The sequence below is a fragment of the Electrophorus electricus genome, chromosome 6 (genome assembly GCF_041902795.1).
Source record: "Electrophorus electricus isolate QZ-2024a chromosome 6, ASM4190279v1, whole genome shotgun sequence".
Lineage (NCBI taxonomy): Eukaryota > Metazoa > Chordata > Actinopteri > Gymnotiformes > Gymnotidae > Electrophorus > Electrophorus electricus.
Window position 1 is genome coordinate 12,764,892 of NC_137502.1, and position 18,620 is coordinate 12,783,511.

Sequence of the window (18,620 nt, forward strand, 5' to 3'; positions counted from 1 at the left end):
AACCATTTTCCCCCAATTCTTTTCACATAGGGAAAGCATGGAATGTTCGAAACCTTCGCATGCACATGGCCACGCTCACTCGAAACTGGTAAACGTGTCATCAGCCTCTTGTAAGTCCATAGTAACCACTTAACCAACTAACAACAACATATAGCAACATAGCCACTACTTACGGTACCATAGCAACCACCAGGCAGGCCATAGCAGTTACCCGGGATACTATGGCAACCACCTAGCAAGACCCTAGCAACCTTTTGGTAGCACCCTGGCAACCACCTGGGATACCATAGCAACCGCTTGGTAACACCCTAGAAACCACCAGGGATACCATAGTGACCACGTAGCAACTACATGGGAATCACTTAAACTGCACAACCACTCTGCATTTACTTCAGGAAATGCACTTTTCTAGTTTCTTTGTACTTATTTCTGGTTTTTGTTTTGCCTTGTTGCTCTTGTTTCATGTTTGCTTTTGTTGTTAGATTGCCTGTTTGTTTTGTTTATTTATACATCTTTCTCATTAAAATGCCTCTCAGTCATCCTGTCTCTCACCCTCGTCACTGGATGACATTACATGTCTAAGCATGTCTCAAAAATGGGTAAAGATGTAAATTATAGAAACAGTTCATATCACAATATATGGCAGATGTTTTTTGAACATTTCTTTACTCCAAAAGAGAACACTGCAAGTCCCCAAAAACTATGCTTTGCACAATAAATTACATACACATTTGAAAATAATAAGCATCCTTGTGATTCTGCCGACACGTGAAAGATGCCGTCTAAAGATAGCAGTAAACCCGAAAATGTTATTTGAATTGGTTGTGTTAGAACGTTCGTTCCTGCAGGAATTAATAACAACCAGAAAGTAAAATTTTCCATGTATAATCACAATCAAAATGCCTTACTCAGAAAACTTACTGAAAATCAAACAAATCAATTCTATCAATAATAGATTAATGTGTATATTTGAGACTGTAACTAGTCATGTATTATTTGTATGTTTTGTAGTCTTATTTATTATTTGTGCTTGTTGGCTGACAGAGAAAAACAACATGCTTGATTTCAGTTTCCCTTAACTGTATTTTTGAAGGAACAACACTGCTCAAAAACTGTGAAATAAATAAGCAATAAGGAAAAAAAGAAAAGGAAAAAAAAAAGAAAAAAAAAACAATTTTCAATTTTAACACAAATATGCAATTCTTTAACAATGTTCAGAGATCCATACATAATATTGGCAATCCACATATGGATATATGAATGCTACTTTAAGGCAATATCAGATTTATAAAGGAAAGTTCTGCTACATTCATAAATAACATGAACCAAATGTCTTTGTGCTACATTGCCCTGAATCTCCAGGGTGTCATTACCAACAAACACACCAAACGTTACCAAACCTACTCTGATCTTTTATAGGCAATCCAGTCTTTAATACTTTAACAATAGTTCTCACACAGGGTTTCAGAAGTTCTCTGTGGTTCTAGTGACAAGATTTATGGGTTTTTTAAAAATTAATTGTATTATTAAAATTCATACAAATTACATTGTCAGAATAACTTATTTTATTCCAATCAGTGAATTAATACTTTTACTTCTTATAGCCATTTTTCATTTCAAAATTTTATTCAGTGTTGACAATAGACATGTGGATTTCCCCTTATATTCTAATGTGGACGTGTCGGAATTAAGTTATATATTTAGCTTAGCAAAGAGGTGTGTTTGTTCCCCTACTTTCAAACATTGGGTGAGTGGATAGGTAAAAAGTGGAACCAGTACATATAAGCTGTGTTAAATGACCATTCTCTGCTTTTTAAATTTGTTATAAACACAAAAGCAGTAAAACACAACTGGTTAACACTGGATCCTTACAACATGTTATGTGCTATAAATTTATCCCTGATAAATCAGTATTCAGGTGAATCATCACCACTGAAAATCAAATTATTTATTAAATGGTCCAGGCAGTCACTCAAATAAATAAGTTACCTTTGGGATCACCCTTTTCTACTCAAGATTACACGAGGGATTTATCTTTTGAAAAGGCCCCAAGAAGGGATTAAATATGTGCTGGTTTTATATAGAGATGTACATAATGAGTTAAGTGGACATCAGTGCCACCTGTAAAAGAGCAAAGCTTAGAACTCAGACTGTATGCATATAACTCAACACTGTCTGCTCTTGAGTGAGAAATTGTCCCATGTCACACAGTTGTCTTTCTCTTTCTCCTTCCTTCTTTCTCTGTCAGAAACAGAACCTTTGGCCCTCAGTGTGTGACAGGAAGCCATGTTTGTAATATTGGGATATATATACACATGCACATACACACATACACACACACCAGCCACTTTAGGTGCATTAGGTACACCTTGCTATTATGTACACCTTCCAGATTGGACCCCCTTTTGCCTTCAGAACTGCCTTAATTCTTCATGGTATAGTTTTGACAAGGTGCTGGAAACATTCATTGGGAGATTTTGGTCCATGTTGACATGACAACATTAAGTAATTGCTGCAGATTTGTCAGCTGCACATCCATAACGTAAATCTCCTGTTCCACCACATTCCAAAGGTGTTATATTAGACAGAGATCTGGTGACTGTGGATGGCATTTGAGTACAGCAAACTCACTGTCTTATTCAAGAAACCAGTTTGAGATTACTTGAACTTTGTGACACAGGGCATTATCCTGCTGAAAGTAGCCATCAGAAGATGGGTACACTGTTGTCATAAAGGGATGGACATGTCTACAACAATACTCAGGTAGGCTGTGTTGTTTAAACGATACTCAATTGGTAATAAAGGGGCCCAACCTAAAGTGTGCCAAGAAAATATCTTCCACACTCTTACACCACCATCACCAGTCAACCAATGATACAAGGCAAGATGGATCTGTGCTTTCATGTTGTTTATGCCAAATTCTGACCCTACGATCTGAATTTTGCAGCAGTAAAATGCAAAGAGACTCATTAGACCATTCAACATCTGCAAAATTTCCTTTGGGCTCAATAAAGTGTTATCTAACCCATCTTATTTTTCCGAACTTCTATTGACCAATTTTGGTGAACCTGTGCAAATTGTAGCCTCAGTTGCCTGTTCCTAGCCAACAGGATTGGTCTGCTGCTGTAGTCCATAATACTTTAAGATTCGACATTTGCATTCAGAGATGCTCTTGTGCATGTTGGTTGTAATGATTAGTTATTTGAGCTACTGTTGCCTTTCTATTAGCTCAAACCAGTCTTGCTATTTTTCTCTGGCATTAACTAGGCATTTTTGCCCAGAGAACTTCCACTCAATGAATATTTTCTCTTTTTCAGACCATTCTCTGTAAACCCTAGAGATGGTTGGGCATGAGCATCCCAGTAGATCAACAGTTTCTGAAATACTAAGACCAGTCCATCTAGCAGCAACAACCATTCAAAGTCACTCAAATCACCATTATCCCCCATTTTGATGTTCGCTTTGAATTTCAGCAAGTCATCTTGACCATGTCTACATGCTTAAATGTATAAATTGCTGCCATGTGGTTGGCTGATTAGATATTTGTGTTTATGAGCCTTTGAACAAGTGTAGCTAATAAAGTGACTGGTGTGTGTTTATTCCATTACTATAGACAATAACGCCAGTATATCAGGCTCAGCTATGGTGTACACTAACTATGATTCTGGAAGGCTACATGGTGGCTGCACAGAGCAGGAAATAAATTATTTACTTTATAACCTTGTAATTATTCCCCAATCAAATATGTACAAAGGATGCATACCAAAGCCACATTTCCATTTGATGTGTATATGTGATGAAAGCATACATTTAGCAGCACAAAGGTGAAACCCAGTGGATGGATTCAGATTTGAATCATTGATGTGCCCCACACCTTCCATTCCCACTGGCCAGAACAGATGGGAAAAAAATGTGAAAAATGGGCCAGATCCATGCCATAATATGTTGATAAAGTTGATCATATCACTGTTAAACCTTCCCACTAAAACTCGAATGAGGTTTCTCCACACAGGTCCACCACTCCTTTAAGGATGGGACCTTCAGATCTTTTTGGGCCGACGGCCAAGGTGGTAGTAGTAGAACAGGGTGATGATGAGAAACAGTATGTGACTGAGGAGGAGGAGGATGGCAGGATTTGATAGCAAACCCAACTCCACAAGGGTGACTGAGGTTACTGAAATACACAGAAGGATTTTAAGACATTGATTAATATACATAAGTATTGAACACTTATGTTAGTAAGGCATCTTATTTGACCACACTGGTCAATAAGTATTGGTAAAGTTCTTGTTACAGTTCTTTTGTACTGTAACACTTTTATAGTACAAAATATATTTTTTAAGGGAAACTATGTTTAAAGACAAAGGCGTGCTGTGGTGTTAAACTGCCACAAGAGGGCAGTGTTGATACAAACAGATACCAGATACGCCAACTTGGCGCCATGCAAACCTCTGAAATAAACACAAAACTAAAAGGCCAACAAACCTATAAACTGGATTGCAAAGTAGCATGCTTCACTGAGCAGTGTCCATTGGATAATGACTTTCTCAGCAGTGTAGAGACCATTCCACATGATAACAGAAAGACCTACAGAAAAATAAGTGTTTGTAAAGAACAGAAAATGATAGAGTATGCCAGCTACTTTCAGAGAAAACATCTGGTGCAATAGAGGTAAAATATACACTCTAAGGAATTTGGATTTGAAGACATAGACTGAGTTTACCAAATGGCACCATGGTAAAACTGAACAGCAGCCATGCAATAATGCTCCATTACAAAATAAACCAATCAGTAGCTTAAGAGCAAATAACAGTGGCAAAAATGGTAGATCCCATTTCTGAAGAACACAAACCTGAGTGACTCTGATCCATCTTTAGATTTGCATCAGCAGTTCTGGGCTCCTTGATTTCTGACGTTTGAACTAGAAATCTAAACTGCTGTATTAGTTGAACTGCAAAGCTCATCTGTATATCCTCTCCAGTCGTAGTGTAGCAATTTGTGTCACTGAAAGTGCTATTTAACTGTACCTTCGTCTGTTTCATCATTTCACATCTTTACATCATCTATACATACTTTTGCACTGTAACAAACATTTTTGGTAGTCACCTACAAAAATGGGAACATTATTTTGAGAAACCTAATTTTAAAGACAAAGAAAATAGAGCAGGACTTACTCAGTAATGCCCCACCATAAAGACGTATGGAGATACTGATGGCAGTTTGCTCCTGGTCAAATACAACCTCATACATCTGGTTAGGGAAGGCCAAGGCCTACACGTCACAGACAGCAAAGGCAAACATACATCAGTCATAGCAGTTAAAATTCATGTATACATAGAGGGGACCTTAAGAAAAGAATGGGAAACGCCGTCAAATGCTCCAACACTAATTAACACACACACACAGGGCTGGGGGTCACGCAGTTGCCTTCCGTTTACAGCAAACCTAACTACTTTTTCATTACCTACATACCTATTTATTCTCTCCCGTTCTGTACATTCTCTGTCAAGTATTGCCTCTACTCTATTGCGTATACTAAGCGTTTCCCTGTGTATTGTCTTACTGCTAGCTACTGACCTACTTTGGTTTCCCTTGTCTCTTGTATTCACCCGCTTGTTTGGATTTGTTTGCCTTCTGGATATGCTCATTGAATGATTTTTTTTCTGTATTTTTGTTATGCCCCTTGGATTTGTTCACCTGACTGCTCTGGCTTTGATCCTTGCCTGTTTCATTATTACTATTGCTGATCGCGCCACTATAAATAAAACCCCCTTTTATATCTGCAAGTGGTTCGATTACGTCACGGAGGGGGAGTGGAGATTGTGCTCAGTACAAGGTAAACATGGTTGGAATCTATAAAGCATAATGATTATACTAAACATCAATCAATTGAAAATTTGGTAAATATTGAGGATTCTGAGCTTGTAGACAGGACAACGGGAAGTCTATGAGGGGAGAAGGGATTTTTAAAATAAAATTGATTACCTTGACCAAGGTGAAATTGTATCTCATATGAAAGACTGAAATAATACTAAGAAAGATTTTGGTGGTTTGTCATTTTTAGCAGTTAAATAAAGAAATGTTTGACGTTTTATGTGCAAGCAAACAATTTTCTAATGTAATTTTTATTTAAGTGTACAAACTTGCTGTTCTCTGAGTTTTAAACAAAAAAAAATAGATGTTTTATGCATATTGATTTTTAACACAGATCTAATTGTTTGTCACAACTTATAATTTAATTTGGATTCCTCAGAGAGTAAATCTGTCTTGACATTGGCAAATAAAGTCTTATAGCCTACCAAAAGCACTGGACAAATTTTAAATTTAAATTAAATTGTCCCTGTGGGGCAGTACATTTCATGATGATAGAAGAGAGATCCTTTGAAGAATACAAATTGTATTCCTTTTTTAACCACTTAACAACAAAAACCTGTCAATGAGTCCTGAGCTTTTTTAAGGTCAGAGTGTTTGCTAAAATGCCATTATATTAAAGGGATACAATTATATTAAGATATATAAAATTATATTAAAGAGATAAAATTATAACATAGATCTTTCAAGCTATTTTCTAGGAGACCTAGAAAGTGCTTGAAATTTCAAATAATCCATTGGATTTTGCAAATGAATGCCTACCAAATTATCAAATATACTACAAAAACTGTAGCATATGTAATCAACAAATTTCATCCCAAACTATCCAAACCATCCAAACCAAAACATTAACAATTGGCTTGAATATTTCCTGTTCTGACTTACCATTAAGGCCATCAGAGTGAAGACCACAGCAGAGAAAAGGATCCAAATCCTGCATCAGAAGAAAAATTTTGAAAGTCAGAGGGAAAAAAAAAAGAAGAAAAAAGACAACTGGCATACCAGCTCTGGCAGGATTCAAAAGATATCAACCATTGGGTGCCTTGGGTAGTACAGACTTCTTGGTGCACTTTTATTTTTTTTATTCCATGGTGGCTGGGGGCATAATAACACTTCCGTGCTTCCTTATGAAAAATCTGGAGAAACTGCCCAGAGAGTTACCAAATTATACCTAATAATGTATATTTCTGCACTGCAATACTTGTAACTCTTAACTTTTTGCAACTGTTGCTAAATGTATATCCAAGCATCATTTAAATCATCTGAACAAAAATGTTCATGTACAAATATAAGTAATATGGCATTACAATAAAAACTGCATTGTTGAAATATAAATTTTACATCAAAATGACACAAAATGTAATATGTTAAGGCAAAATCTCCAAACACTCAAAAAACATCATATAAACCAGTTAAAATGTACAATTAAAAACATTTCCTTTAAAATGTTCTTTTTAAATTTGCCTCAAGTGCACGCGCGCGTGTATGTGTGTACTTGCAAAAAACTGTGGCACATTTTTGAGAACATGCATTGTTGTCTTACCTCAAACCCACAGGCTCACGCATGGCAAATTTGATCTCATTCCCCAGCATTTGACTGATCTGATAGAGACATGTGGATTGGAAGTGAGATAGAGAGAAAGACAGAGAAAGAACGAGAGTGAGACAGTATGAAAGCAAGAAGGAAAATGTTAAAATATAAGACAACAAGAAAAGAAAAAAATACATAAGAAATTGTTAAATTCAAAAATATATTTTGAATAAATTCAAAATATAGAATGAAAATATCAAATGTAACTAATTCAACAATTAAAATGAGTGTGATGTGTGTCTTGATCGTGGCAAGATAATTATGTGTGGGTGCTAGTGACAGAATGTCTAAAGACATTCTTGAGAGATTAAGCAGAACCTGACTGATTTGCATCAAAGCAACCATTACTAAGGTCTGAAAGTTATGGGTGGAATAATAAAATGTCTTTATTTAGCATAAAACCCAATTTGGCAACTACTAGCCTCTATAGCTAACCACCCACACTAGTCACTGCTGAATCACACATTTACAACGAAGTGTGCAGATAACACTCTGTATAGCCACCTACACTGCCTACAATTTCAAGATAGCAAAAACATGTGACTTCAGTTACTGTTTAATAAGATTTTCACACCAGTACACACTGATATATTTTACCTTTCTGTACACATATATTTGGTATGAAATGAGCAGGTCACCTCAATTTAATGACAATCCTACTCTGTGAGATTCTGTGCCAATTATTTGCCATCAATCTCTTTTTATTTATTTATTTGTTTGTTTAGCATATTTCACACATTTGTCTTGTTATTTTCACAGTGGTGCAGACAAGAGTAGAAAGAAAAACACAACCTAATTTTAGTGTGCAAGGTAATTAAATATAGCAACCTTTGCTATGATAAAGCAGTAGCCTTGTCTCATTAAATCAAACCAGTTGTAGATGCAATGCTGATCTTTTGAAGCCACTTTTGAAACCAATAATTTCTGAAATAATACCTGGTACTTAAAAAGTTAGTGTTAGTAAATTATCTCAGTCCTTGTCATGGTCTGGTATGTTCCCCCAACTGTCCAAAACACAATGTAAAAATAAATACTGAATCTCCATAGAGTCATCAGTTCTGCCAAAATATCCAACCCTGGACCTAATAAAAAGGTGATTCAACAAACTAACTCATATAGAGAGTGTGTAGTGGGTCAGCATCAAAGCAGACTGGCTGTTTTAAAGACCAAATTGGGCAAACAGGTCATAACTGATCAAGTGCAGTAGTTTTCTTTCCTATTTGATATTGCACAATAGCCATGTTTATTATATAACAGAGATGTTAGAGACTGAAGTGCACCCTCTCCATATCACCTAGCTCTTTGTAAGTGGACGTTTTAGCCTACCAATGATAGAAAAACTACTCCTTGTATCTCAGAGTGCCTCTTTGATCACATGTTAGTCAAATGACTAGTATTCACTAATGTGAAGAAGGAGACTGGTCTCCTCTCTGTGCTCAGCAGGTAGATGGAAAGTTCAAAGTTTATTTGTCACATACATAGTCATACACAATAGAACTGGCAGTGAAATATGTAGTTATTGACCGCAGCAGTGTATTCTGTCCTAAGTCATAAATAAAAAGAGGGGATTGAGGGTGGGGGGTGTTGTCAGATAATTTTTCCACAAGTACTACTGTAAGATTGAGTAAAAACACAATACACACAATAATATGTACACAAACACACACTAAAAAAAATCAACTGCACTATCAAATATAAATAGATGATATTTGAATCATATTACACCATTACACCAAACAGCTAAATTAAAAACCACATATGCACAAAAGAATAATTACTAGATTCCAGCTGTATGTGCATTCACACACATGCGTACACACAGGCATGCTCACAGATGCACTCAAAAACAGAATATAACCTAGTTCTTCTAGAGCATATGCTTCAATCATAGGAAGGGGATTTTGCTTAAAAAGTAATTAAAGGATGCGGAGGCAAGAGAGAAAAACAGCAGCCAAAAAAAAAAAAAAAAGCAAAAAAGCCTAACATTGCTTTATGATTGACAATGCCAACACAACCAGGGAAAATCTATTTTATGCATGAGGATGCACAAAAATGGAGTTACTGTACTATAAACATTCTCCTGCAAGGGTGTACCCACTTAAAGAGCTGTTCAGTGCGTCACACTAAAATTGGGATTGAGGTTTAACAGGTGGGAGTCTTATCGGCCCGACAGGTGGTGTTGATGTTGAGAGGCCTTCTCACCTTCTCACATGCATTACATTAGAAGTCAGTCAAGTGGATGACAGAATGGCGTAGGTAATGTTACACTATGCACATGCTCTTCAGTTCTGTCTGGCAGCAATAATGCATAACAGTATGCTGTGACTTGTATGGGAGGGGAGAAGTCTTCTTACTTTGCGCAAAGTACTGAGCAAACTTAAAGCAACAATAAAAGAGGATGTCTCCACAGCTGTTGAAATACAGTAGGTGTTAATTAAACAAATTCAGCTGGATAATGGTTAGAAGTTCAAATGCTCAAAATGATGTGTAAAAACTAAACAAAGCTTTCACTATGAGCATTTTTGTGCCTAAAAAAAATTAATTACAAGTATTTAACACTTAATTTACTACCATGATGCCCCTCTACTTGCCAAGCATACACCAGTTATACCAGTTAAACAAAGACCTTAGTAGGAGTATCAAAGCACAAATGAGCATAAACACCATTTATACTTAGATATCAGTAGGAGAAGAAGGAACTGGCAGGAAGTGGACTGTGCGCTGGTCTTAAGAAGCGGAAGAGAGTCATTGCTGAAAAAAATAAAGCGAAGGCTCATTGTTTAAAACAATACAAGAGAACATGACTGAATTACCCTTACAAAAGGGTGTTGATTACTGCTGGCTTTGACCTCCGTAGCTAGATAGAGATCATCATAAAGACACATGTCTAGAGAATACATATCAAGAAATAGCCAGAGAAAATTTTTTAAATATCTATATTTTTAAAATTTGTTGGCAAAACTTTGACTACTGCTCAATAGCTACTTGCTTTTACATTTAAATTATATTTACTGTATTTAACAGACACTTGTATCCAACATACAGGACAGAACATTGCACAATGAACAAGGTTTTTTTAATGAATACTAAGTGCAGGATTAGTGATCAGTCAAGTAGCTACCTTTAAGTGCCTATGGGTTGTTCAAGTGCCTTTTGAAGTGGTAGGCCTTTGGTCTACCACAGCATGGGACTCCATCATACAGGTAGGTGACAGACATTCATTCCACCACTTGGGTGATTGTACAGAGAAGATTCTTTAGGCTTATTTCCCTGTCCTTTGACGAGCAGTGTAACGTGAGGAGGCAGAGCAGGATGCGGGGACGAGTTGCAGAACACAGAACATATGTTTATTAATACACACCACAATGACAACGTAGCTCGCAGGCTATCAGGGTCAAACACATACAACAGTCACAATCAAACATGAGACTCATATACATGCATACTAATGATACATAATGAGAAGCAGGTGTGAAACACAAGGGGGGTGCATGGCAATACAGACACACAGACACACACAGAGACATTTGGGAGGAGGGGCCGTACCAGGACAGAGCCCCTCCGCAACAACGTGACTCCTGGCGCACCAGCCTATCAGACTGAGCGTCCCGACATGGGCCAGCGCGAGCAAGACAGAGGGTAGGGAGACAGGGACGAGGACGACAACAGACACAGGGATGGACATACTGACAGGTACAGACACAGACACAAAGAGTGTCGGACATTTTAAGTGTGACTGAGACTGGCACAGTGACCGGGACAGGTACATGAATATAATTAGACAAAGAGTTTTGAATAAGTCCGGGGAAGCTAGAAGGAGCCCCAGCCTGTCCCCCACTTGTCGGCTGGGTTGGAGTCTGACTAGCTGGAGCGGAATTGTCCTTCGCCGGCTTGGGTGGCAGCTGCTCAGGCTTTGGCACAGGCGTCTCGGGAAGCGCACCAGCTGTTTTGCCTATTTTTTGGGCAGGCACTGGTGCTGCTGCCTTCTTGCCTCTACGAGGCTTAAGCGTAGGCACATGTGCTCTGGGGCTATTTGCTTTAGGGGGAGGAGTGTCTTCCTCAGACGACAACGACGCTTATTTGAAAGTCACCTGGGGCAGCTTGCTTGCTCCAGAGTGGCACGCCTTGGGTGCTGGAGGCTCGTCGCTCTCGGAGTCTGCAGTGTCGCTAATAGAGCTCAACCTCCACTGATGGGTCCTCCTCACGATCGGACTCGGAGGCCGACTGCAGACTAACGTCGTTGTACTCCCCAGTCGTTCCATAATCTTCATAACCCTCTCGGTAGTCCTCATACAGATAAAAGGACCCTGCGGAGTCCGTACCTGGATACTGGTCGTATTCGTACCAGTTCCGGTAGTATGTTGAGGGTCTGTCCTGTGCAATACACAGGGTCCCCCCCAAAGTTTCCAGGAGCACTCTCTCCTGTTGTCCCAGTATGGAGAGTGTCTAAGACTATGGGGGGGGGGGGGGCGGGGGGTTCTCAGTAAGGGCTGGGGAGGAATGATTACGCGCTTTCTTCCCCTTCTTCGTCTTCTTGCTCCTCTTCCCTGGCATCCTTAGGCGGTCTGTAACATGAGGAGGCAGAGCAGGATGCAGGGATAAGTTGTGGAATACAGAACATATGTTTATTAATACACACCACAATGACGACGTAGCTCGCAGTCTATCAGAGTCAAACACGGACAAAATTCGCACTCAAACACAAGACTCATACACATGCATACTAACAATACACAACGGGGGGGGGGGGGGGGGGGGGGCATACAGACGAACACACACACACACACACAAGGAAATAAGGAGGGGCCGTACCTTGACACGTAGTGGTTCCAGATGAGCAGTACAGAGTGTGGTGTGACCAGTTCTTTAAGGTAGGTGTTGGCTGGTCCATTTTTCTTTTTGTAAATCTGATTCTGGCGACTACATAACATGACTGAACATAACACAGCAGTAGAGTGATATGGGAGAATTTGGAGAGATTGCTGTGCAGCTTCATTCTTGATCAGACTGTTGTGCAACTCCATTCTGGATCAAATGTAAAAGTCTAGTGGAATGTATAGGATTAATGGCCAAAAGTGAGTTGCAAAAATCCAGTCTTGAGATGAGAAGGGTTAGAACAAGCAACTGAATGTAATAGAATTCCCTCAGAATAAATGGCCAAATTCTCCTGATGTAATTAGAATCCTGCATGTCCAGGTCATGTTAAGAACACGAGCAAAGATTGCTGGTTGTCCAAGACTTGTACAGATGGGAGTTCTCTGTGCAGATGGGAGTTCTCTGTACAGATGGGAGTTCTCTGTACAGATAACTAATTCATGGCATGGACACGTTTCATCATGAATATTCAAGAGCTCTGTCTTGCAAGGGTCTTGTTAGGATTCAGATATATATACTTGAAGCAGGAAATATTACAATTCCTAGCCTATGTATATACATTTTCAACCAGAATAAAGTAAATTGAATACTGGTTTCTGGACATTATAAAGTTAGTAAAGTTGGTGATAACAACAAGCTAAGCAAATCTCATGTATTTCTTCTCTATAAACATCCTGTTTAGGGCTATAAAACAAGAGAAAACAATAACATGAAATACAACATGATAAATAGTAAATTCTATGACTATAGCCAATTTCATGCCTCTTAAACACCTACTCTAATGACAGAATGGGCCAAATATCACTTTACACTACTGGTAAAAAGTTTCAATGCAATTGTTGGAAAGTCTTTTTCCATAAATTTGGGGATTTTATTATATGCAGACTCCTTTTTAGTTTCAGCATTTAAATGAAACTGTAGACATGTCTACATAATTTAAATAGTGTGAACTCAAACCTTTGACAGGAAGTGTGCATTCTGTTTATACACTGTCCCCATTATCTTACAAAACAAGAGTGGGCCTTTGCAGAGAGCAGTGAATCCTCACAAACAACATATGACTATTATTTCAGTCTTCAAGCCCAGTTGTCTGCTAGTGTAACCATCTGCAGGGACTATGTCTTACAGACTACTCCAGCTCTCAGAATGAACCTCCATGGAAAAGGCCAGACATTAACAAGTTAATACCCGGTGACTATTTACTGTCTTCAGCATTCTCAGAGATCTCTGACATTAAAGAAGGTGTGTTCATTACAAGAGGAAATGGAGAGATTAGAGAGAAATGCATCATGGGGGAAATGTGAAGATTTTCTCTTCATTTTCCTCTCCTGCTTTCACAATAATCTTGGTATCTGGGTTCTCATTTGCGAGGATGTGAGTTTAATTAAGTTTTAGCTCTATCTGTTCAAAATCAATGTTTAATCCATAAAGTGTGCATGTGTGGTGTGTGTGTGTGGCGTGTTCTGCTCCCAAATTTTGCCTCTGGCAATTGTGCTTATGTTACTGACTCAGTATTTAGGCGAGCTGTTGTTCACAGGAACAGAAGCTGAGCTCATAGCACAAATGACACACAAATTTAGTAGAATGAATGAGGCAGACCTCTACAGAGATCTCTACAAATTTAGCATGGTGAGGCAGACCTACAGACAAAGAGGCAGATTTAGGGGAGGATGGCACACCTAAAAAGAGAGGTGTAAATTTAGCTGAGGTAGCCTCACTACCGGGAGGGGGCAAATTTGACAGGGTATCAGGGAGGGCGAGAGGGGAGATTGGAGGCAGGAGAAGGCAGGAATTTAAAAAAAAGCTGTTTTGGAGGGAACAATGAGGCGTGCTTAATTGCCAACCTGCTCATCCATCACACACTGGCGCAAACATGCAGGGACAAAGCCTTTTACGATTGGAAGCGTTCATACGTGAGGAGGGTGGAAAACAATGGAGGAAAACGCATATTGTGAGATCATGCTGTTTAGACTTTTTGTTCAAACCTGTAATGCTGCTGCATGCTTTATTATTCAGGTGGAACTGAATAATAAATATTTACAGTGGTGGAACTGAATAATAAATATTTACAGTGATAGAGGGAAGGCAAAGAAATGCTTAATATGTTATACTAAAAGGATCCTGAAGCACAAAGTGTAAAGCAGCATAAATCTTCATGACAAGGCCTCCATTAAACCCCTACAGAATCCAAAATTTTCAGTTCATAAATGAAACTCACATGTATTAGAGGATCAATGTGCCCACTCAGAGAAAACACATTTTCCACCCCCCCCCCCCCCCCCCCGAGTCTTTCTCCAGCAAGAAAGGAAAGGGTGATGGCTGAAACAGGCATGTCTGAGCTCATGGCAAGGAAAAGCCAGTATTTCACTTGGTCTAGCTCAATAGAGTTAAAGTAAGTTACAATCTTTAGTTACAATTGTACTTTTTTTTTTTAAGTAAGTGTGTGTGTGTGTGTGTGTGTGTGTGTGTGTGTGTGTGTGGTGGTAGGGGGGGGGATACAACATCACAGGATCTACATAATAGCTTTGTATGAGTCATAGAAAGCAGAGTATAACTAGAATAACATATACCAGGAAAAAATGTAGGACCAAATGTAAGCACTTAGACTTACATTTCTAGACCTTTATACATACAAACTAGGTTATAGCTCTATTGTTCCTTCTATATCAGAATTGCCCCTTTATTAATTATCACTTTATTATTTTACCCATTATTTATTAATTGTCCTTCATAATGAATTGGTCATTCTAAATAATTAGAGATCTTTCCAAAAGATTTGCCCAGAAATCCTTGACCTTTTTACTTATGGCTGACACTTAACAACATGTAGCATGTCACAAGTGTCTCATTTAACGTTAATGTTTTATGGTAGCTAAATTAATAAGCATTAAGTGCACCAGAAATATATACATAGCTAGAAAAGATGTAGAAGATTTCTGGAGTAATCATAGCACCCATAGTAATCTGAGTACTAGGGGCTGTATATATCTTTGAATATTCTAGGTGAGTAACTGCAGTGTACTGTAGTAAAATAGTAAAAGATGTAGAGATAGACAAAATTGTAATGAACTATACAAGGTTCCAGAGAAACAGGATCATTCAGACAGAGCTCCTTTATGAGCTGGGCAAAGTGCTTCAGAATTTGTAAGAGGAAACAGTTTATATTTGAAGTAGATAAAGTAGATGTTTAAATCATAACGTTCATCCCATGGGGTTCTAAATTTCCAGGAGTGTAGATCAGTTCTTTTTCTTTGAGTTTCCTAATTTAATTACTGCCATAGCAACAACTGGCAATGCAAAAAGAGATGTCATTAATGATCACATCCTTTTTTAAGGATCCTCCACTAATCTCCAACAGACAAGACAAAAACATCATACATGCTTGTAGATAGATAGATAGATAGATAGATAGATAGATAGATAGATAGATAGATAGATAGATAGATAGATAGATAGATAGATAGATAGATAGATAGATAGATAGAGTCTTTGTTGCCACATCTTTCCCATGTGTCACACCTGCGCCTTGTTATCTCACTTGTTAGCATATGTATTTAAGGTCCTGTTTAGTTGTTAGCCTTTGTCGGTATTTAACCTTATGTATGTATAGAGTCCTGTTTAGCACTTACAACATTTTGTCTTGTTACATGTACTATTAGTGATTGTGATTTGTTTTCTGTTTTTGCAAAGGCTTGGGAGCTTGAGGGTCCTGTAAAGTATCTTAGCTGTTCCTAGGATTGCATTCTTATGGATGGACATCCCATATGTTGATCCTGGGATCTGCTAGAACCACTCTCCCAGTACGTGGGTCACAGCTGCTAGTGCTCTGATTACCACTGGAACCACTGTTGCCTTCACCTGCCACATCTTTTCTAGCTCTTCTTTCAGCCCTGGGTATTTCTCAAGCTTCTCGTGTTCCTTGTTTTTGATGTTGCTAATCACTTTGGATTGCTACATCCATCACTATGGCCCTCTTCTGAGGTTTGTCCATCACTACCATGTCCATCTGTATCTAGAAGTCCCACAGAATCTTAGCTTGTTATAATTTAGACAGACACACACACACACACACACACACACACACACACACACACACACACACACACACACACACACAGAGTATATATAACTTTGAAGTGAGAAATTATTAAAGGTGATTTCTCATTCTCATTCTAAGTTTCTGGGTTCTGGTGCAGTGACAAGTGCTCATCAATTTGCACTTTAATATGATATAAATGTGCTGTGAAAAAAATGCTGAAGTGCTGTTGAAAAAAAACCCTAAATATTTTAGCTGAGTATAAATTTAAGAGAGTATAAATGAGTGCTTTAAATCGGTGGCAAACCTCATGTTTCAAAGTCTAATGAGTAACTGCACCAGTGTCTGTTCCAGGAGGATGTTATTAGGGAGTGCAAGGTGTGACACAGTGACTTCTAGCTGTACAGCAAAAACACAAAAAAAATGCCGACCTTTGACCTGTGCACCTCCCCATCGTCATCCTCTCCACCAACTCCTAGTATCTTGCGGGTCTTCAGTCGGCTAACTAGATCAGTCTGGCTGTGCTTCTTCATCAGCGGTGGATGAGGTTTGGCAGTCATGCTGAAACTCTGGATGGGGCAAGGGTAGAAAGAAAGGGGAGGAGTGTGATTTGTATAGTGTTAAAGTGAGATTTGAAAAAATAATTATAAATTCTTAAACAATAAGAATTCCACTACGCTGCACACAGCCTGGCATGAAACACAGCATAAAGCATAGTAAACATGCCAGTATGTTTATGACACTAATGCATTCCAGGGTTTACACCACAATAACTCATCAGTAACTGCAACTGCAAACCTTCCATTACTTAAATAAGTAAGCAAAATGAACTACTCCATACAGCCAAAACTACACAAATTCCACATCATGTATTTCTTCCTGCTCTTCCAAAGCTTGCAGGCAGATTTAGTTGAGAACCCCACAGTACTGTCTTCCATCTCTAATGCTCATATAGGGATTGCCTTTCTCTGCACGTCCAAAGGTGTTCTGCACCAGAGCAGTCTGCTGGTCTCTTCTCATCATGGGGAAACAGAAGTACCATGTCCAAAATCAATAAAGGAGAGGAGGCAAGATTTGATGCCCTAATGCCTGGAGGAAATGTGAGGCAAGACACATTTTCTGAATTCCTACCACAGAGTAGCACTACAGACTACCTACCTACTATCTATGGCTGTATTTCTGCATACACATGTAGGTACAGTACCACAGTACATTTACATTTATGGCATTTATCTGATGCTTTTATCAAAAGTGACTTATAATTATGACTGAGTACAACTTGAGCAACTAAGGGTTAAAGGCCTTGTTCGGGGGCCAAACAGCAGCAACTTGGCAGTGGTGGGGCATGAACCAGCAACCAATCCAATAACAAGTCAAGTACCTTAACCACTGAGCTACCATTGCCATAATCACCATAATGTGGCTGTGTCAGACCCATGTGAAGTAAATATTTTAGCACAAAGTAAAACAAGTACTGGTAACTGGACTTCCCACCACCTTGTGACAATAGACAGTATCCTTGAACCTGGCATCATTAAATAAAAATGTCATTTTGAGTGTCTTTGCCTCTGTGGCAAGACTTGCCAAGGAGGTGTAAAAGCTGAAGAGAATGAAAATTGCACCTCACAAGCTTATAGCTTATCCAGGCTGTACTGCCAACGAGAAAGCCAGGCTATTACATGCTCGAAAGCGTCAAACAGCTGTTTACTCAGTCGTCCTAGAAAAGAACATGATGAGGAGTCTAAAGCCATTGTTGATTGTGGAGGTTGTGATCTGGAAAACTGACACATATTTAAGGTTTCTTGCCTATAACCTGGCAAACAGTCAGTTAAAAAATGCACCGCCTCTTCCCATTTAAAAAAAAAATAAAATAAAAAATAAAAAATAATAATAATACAGGCTCCCTCTTTAAAAATGGGAAGACAGACTGCATGCTGATTTAGCTAAAATCAAGATAAAATGTAGTCTAATTCATCCCTGCTGGAGCAATAACTCTAGATGGGTTTGTTTTTGTTTTTTTTTTTGGGGGGGGGGGGTTATTGTTGTTGTTGTTGTTTTTTAAACAGAAATAAGTGATGGCACCACATTTCTAATCATTCCCCATTTAATTATTCTGTGTACTTTTCAAGAACAACTTAAAAACCAGCCTAATTTGCTGTAAGGCCACTCTGCAAATTATAGTTAGTTCTTCCTTTGCTCATCCACTTGTGGCTGTTCTTTCTCTCAGCCCTCCTTTGATAAAGCTCT

General features: G+C 38.6%; 1 protein-coding gene and 1 long non-coding RNA gene across 2 annotated transcripts in view; both read right to left on the bottom strand.

Annotated features, from left to right (window-relative positions):
* Positions 1–2,757: 2,757 nt before the first annotated feature.
* The window catches only part of tp53i11b (tumor protein p53 inducible protein 11b), a 40,346-nt gene continuing 24,483 nt past the window's right edge, over positions 2,758–18,620 (bottom strand). Inside the window, exons 2-7 of the mRNA XM_027008817.3 lie at positions 16,805–16,942; positions 7,415–7,473; positions 6,757–6,805; positions 5,175–5,271; positions 4,486–4,587; positions 2,758–4,174 (exon numbers count right to left, since the gene is read on the bottom strand). Coding sequence (XP_026864618.2) covers positions 4,041–4,174; positions 4,486–4,587; positions 5,175–5,271; positions 6,757–6,805; positions 7,415–7,473; positions 16,805–16,933 — 570 coding nt within the window. The 5' untranslated portion in view covers positions 16,934–16,942 and the 3' untranslated portion in view covers positions 2,758–4,040. The remainder of the gene's footprint in view (positions 4,175–4,485; positions 4,588–5,174; positions 5,272–6,756; positions 6,806–7,414; positions 7,474–16,804; positions 16,943–18,620) is intronic.
* LOC145658601 (uncharacterized) lies at positions 8,995–14,595 on the bottom strand. Its single transcript, XR_014124235.1, has 3 exons — positions 12,275–14,595; positions 10,584–12,027; positions 8,995–10,213 (listed from the first exon to the last, which is right to left on the bottom strand). It is a non-coding gene; the product is annotated as an uncharacterized LOC145658601 (long non-coding RNA).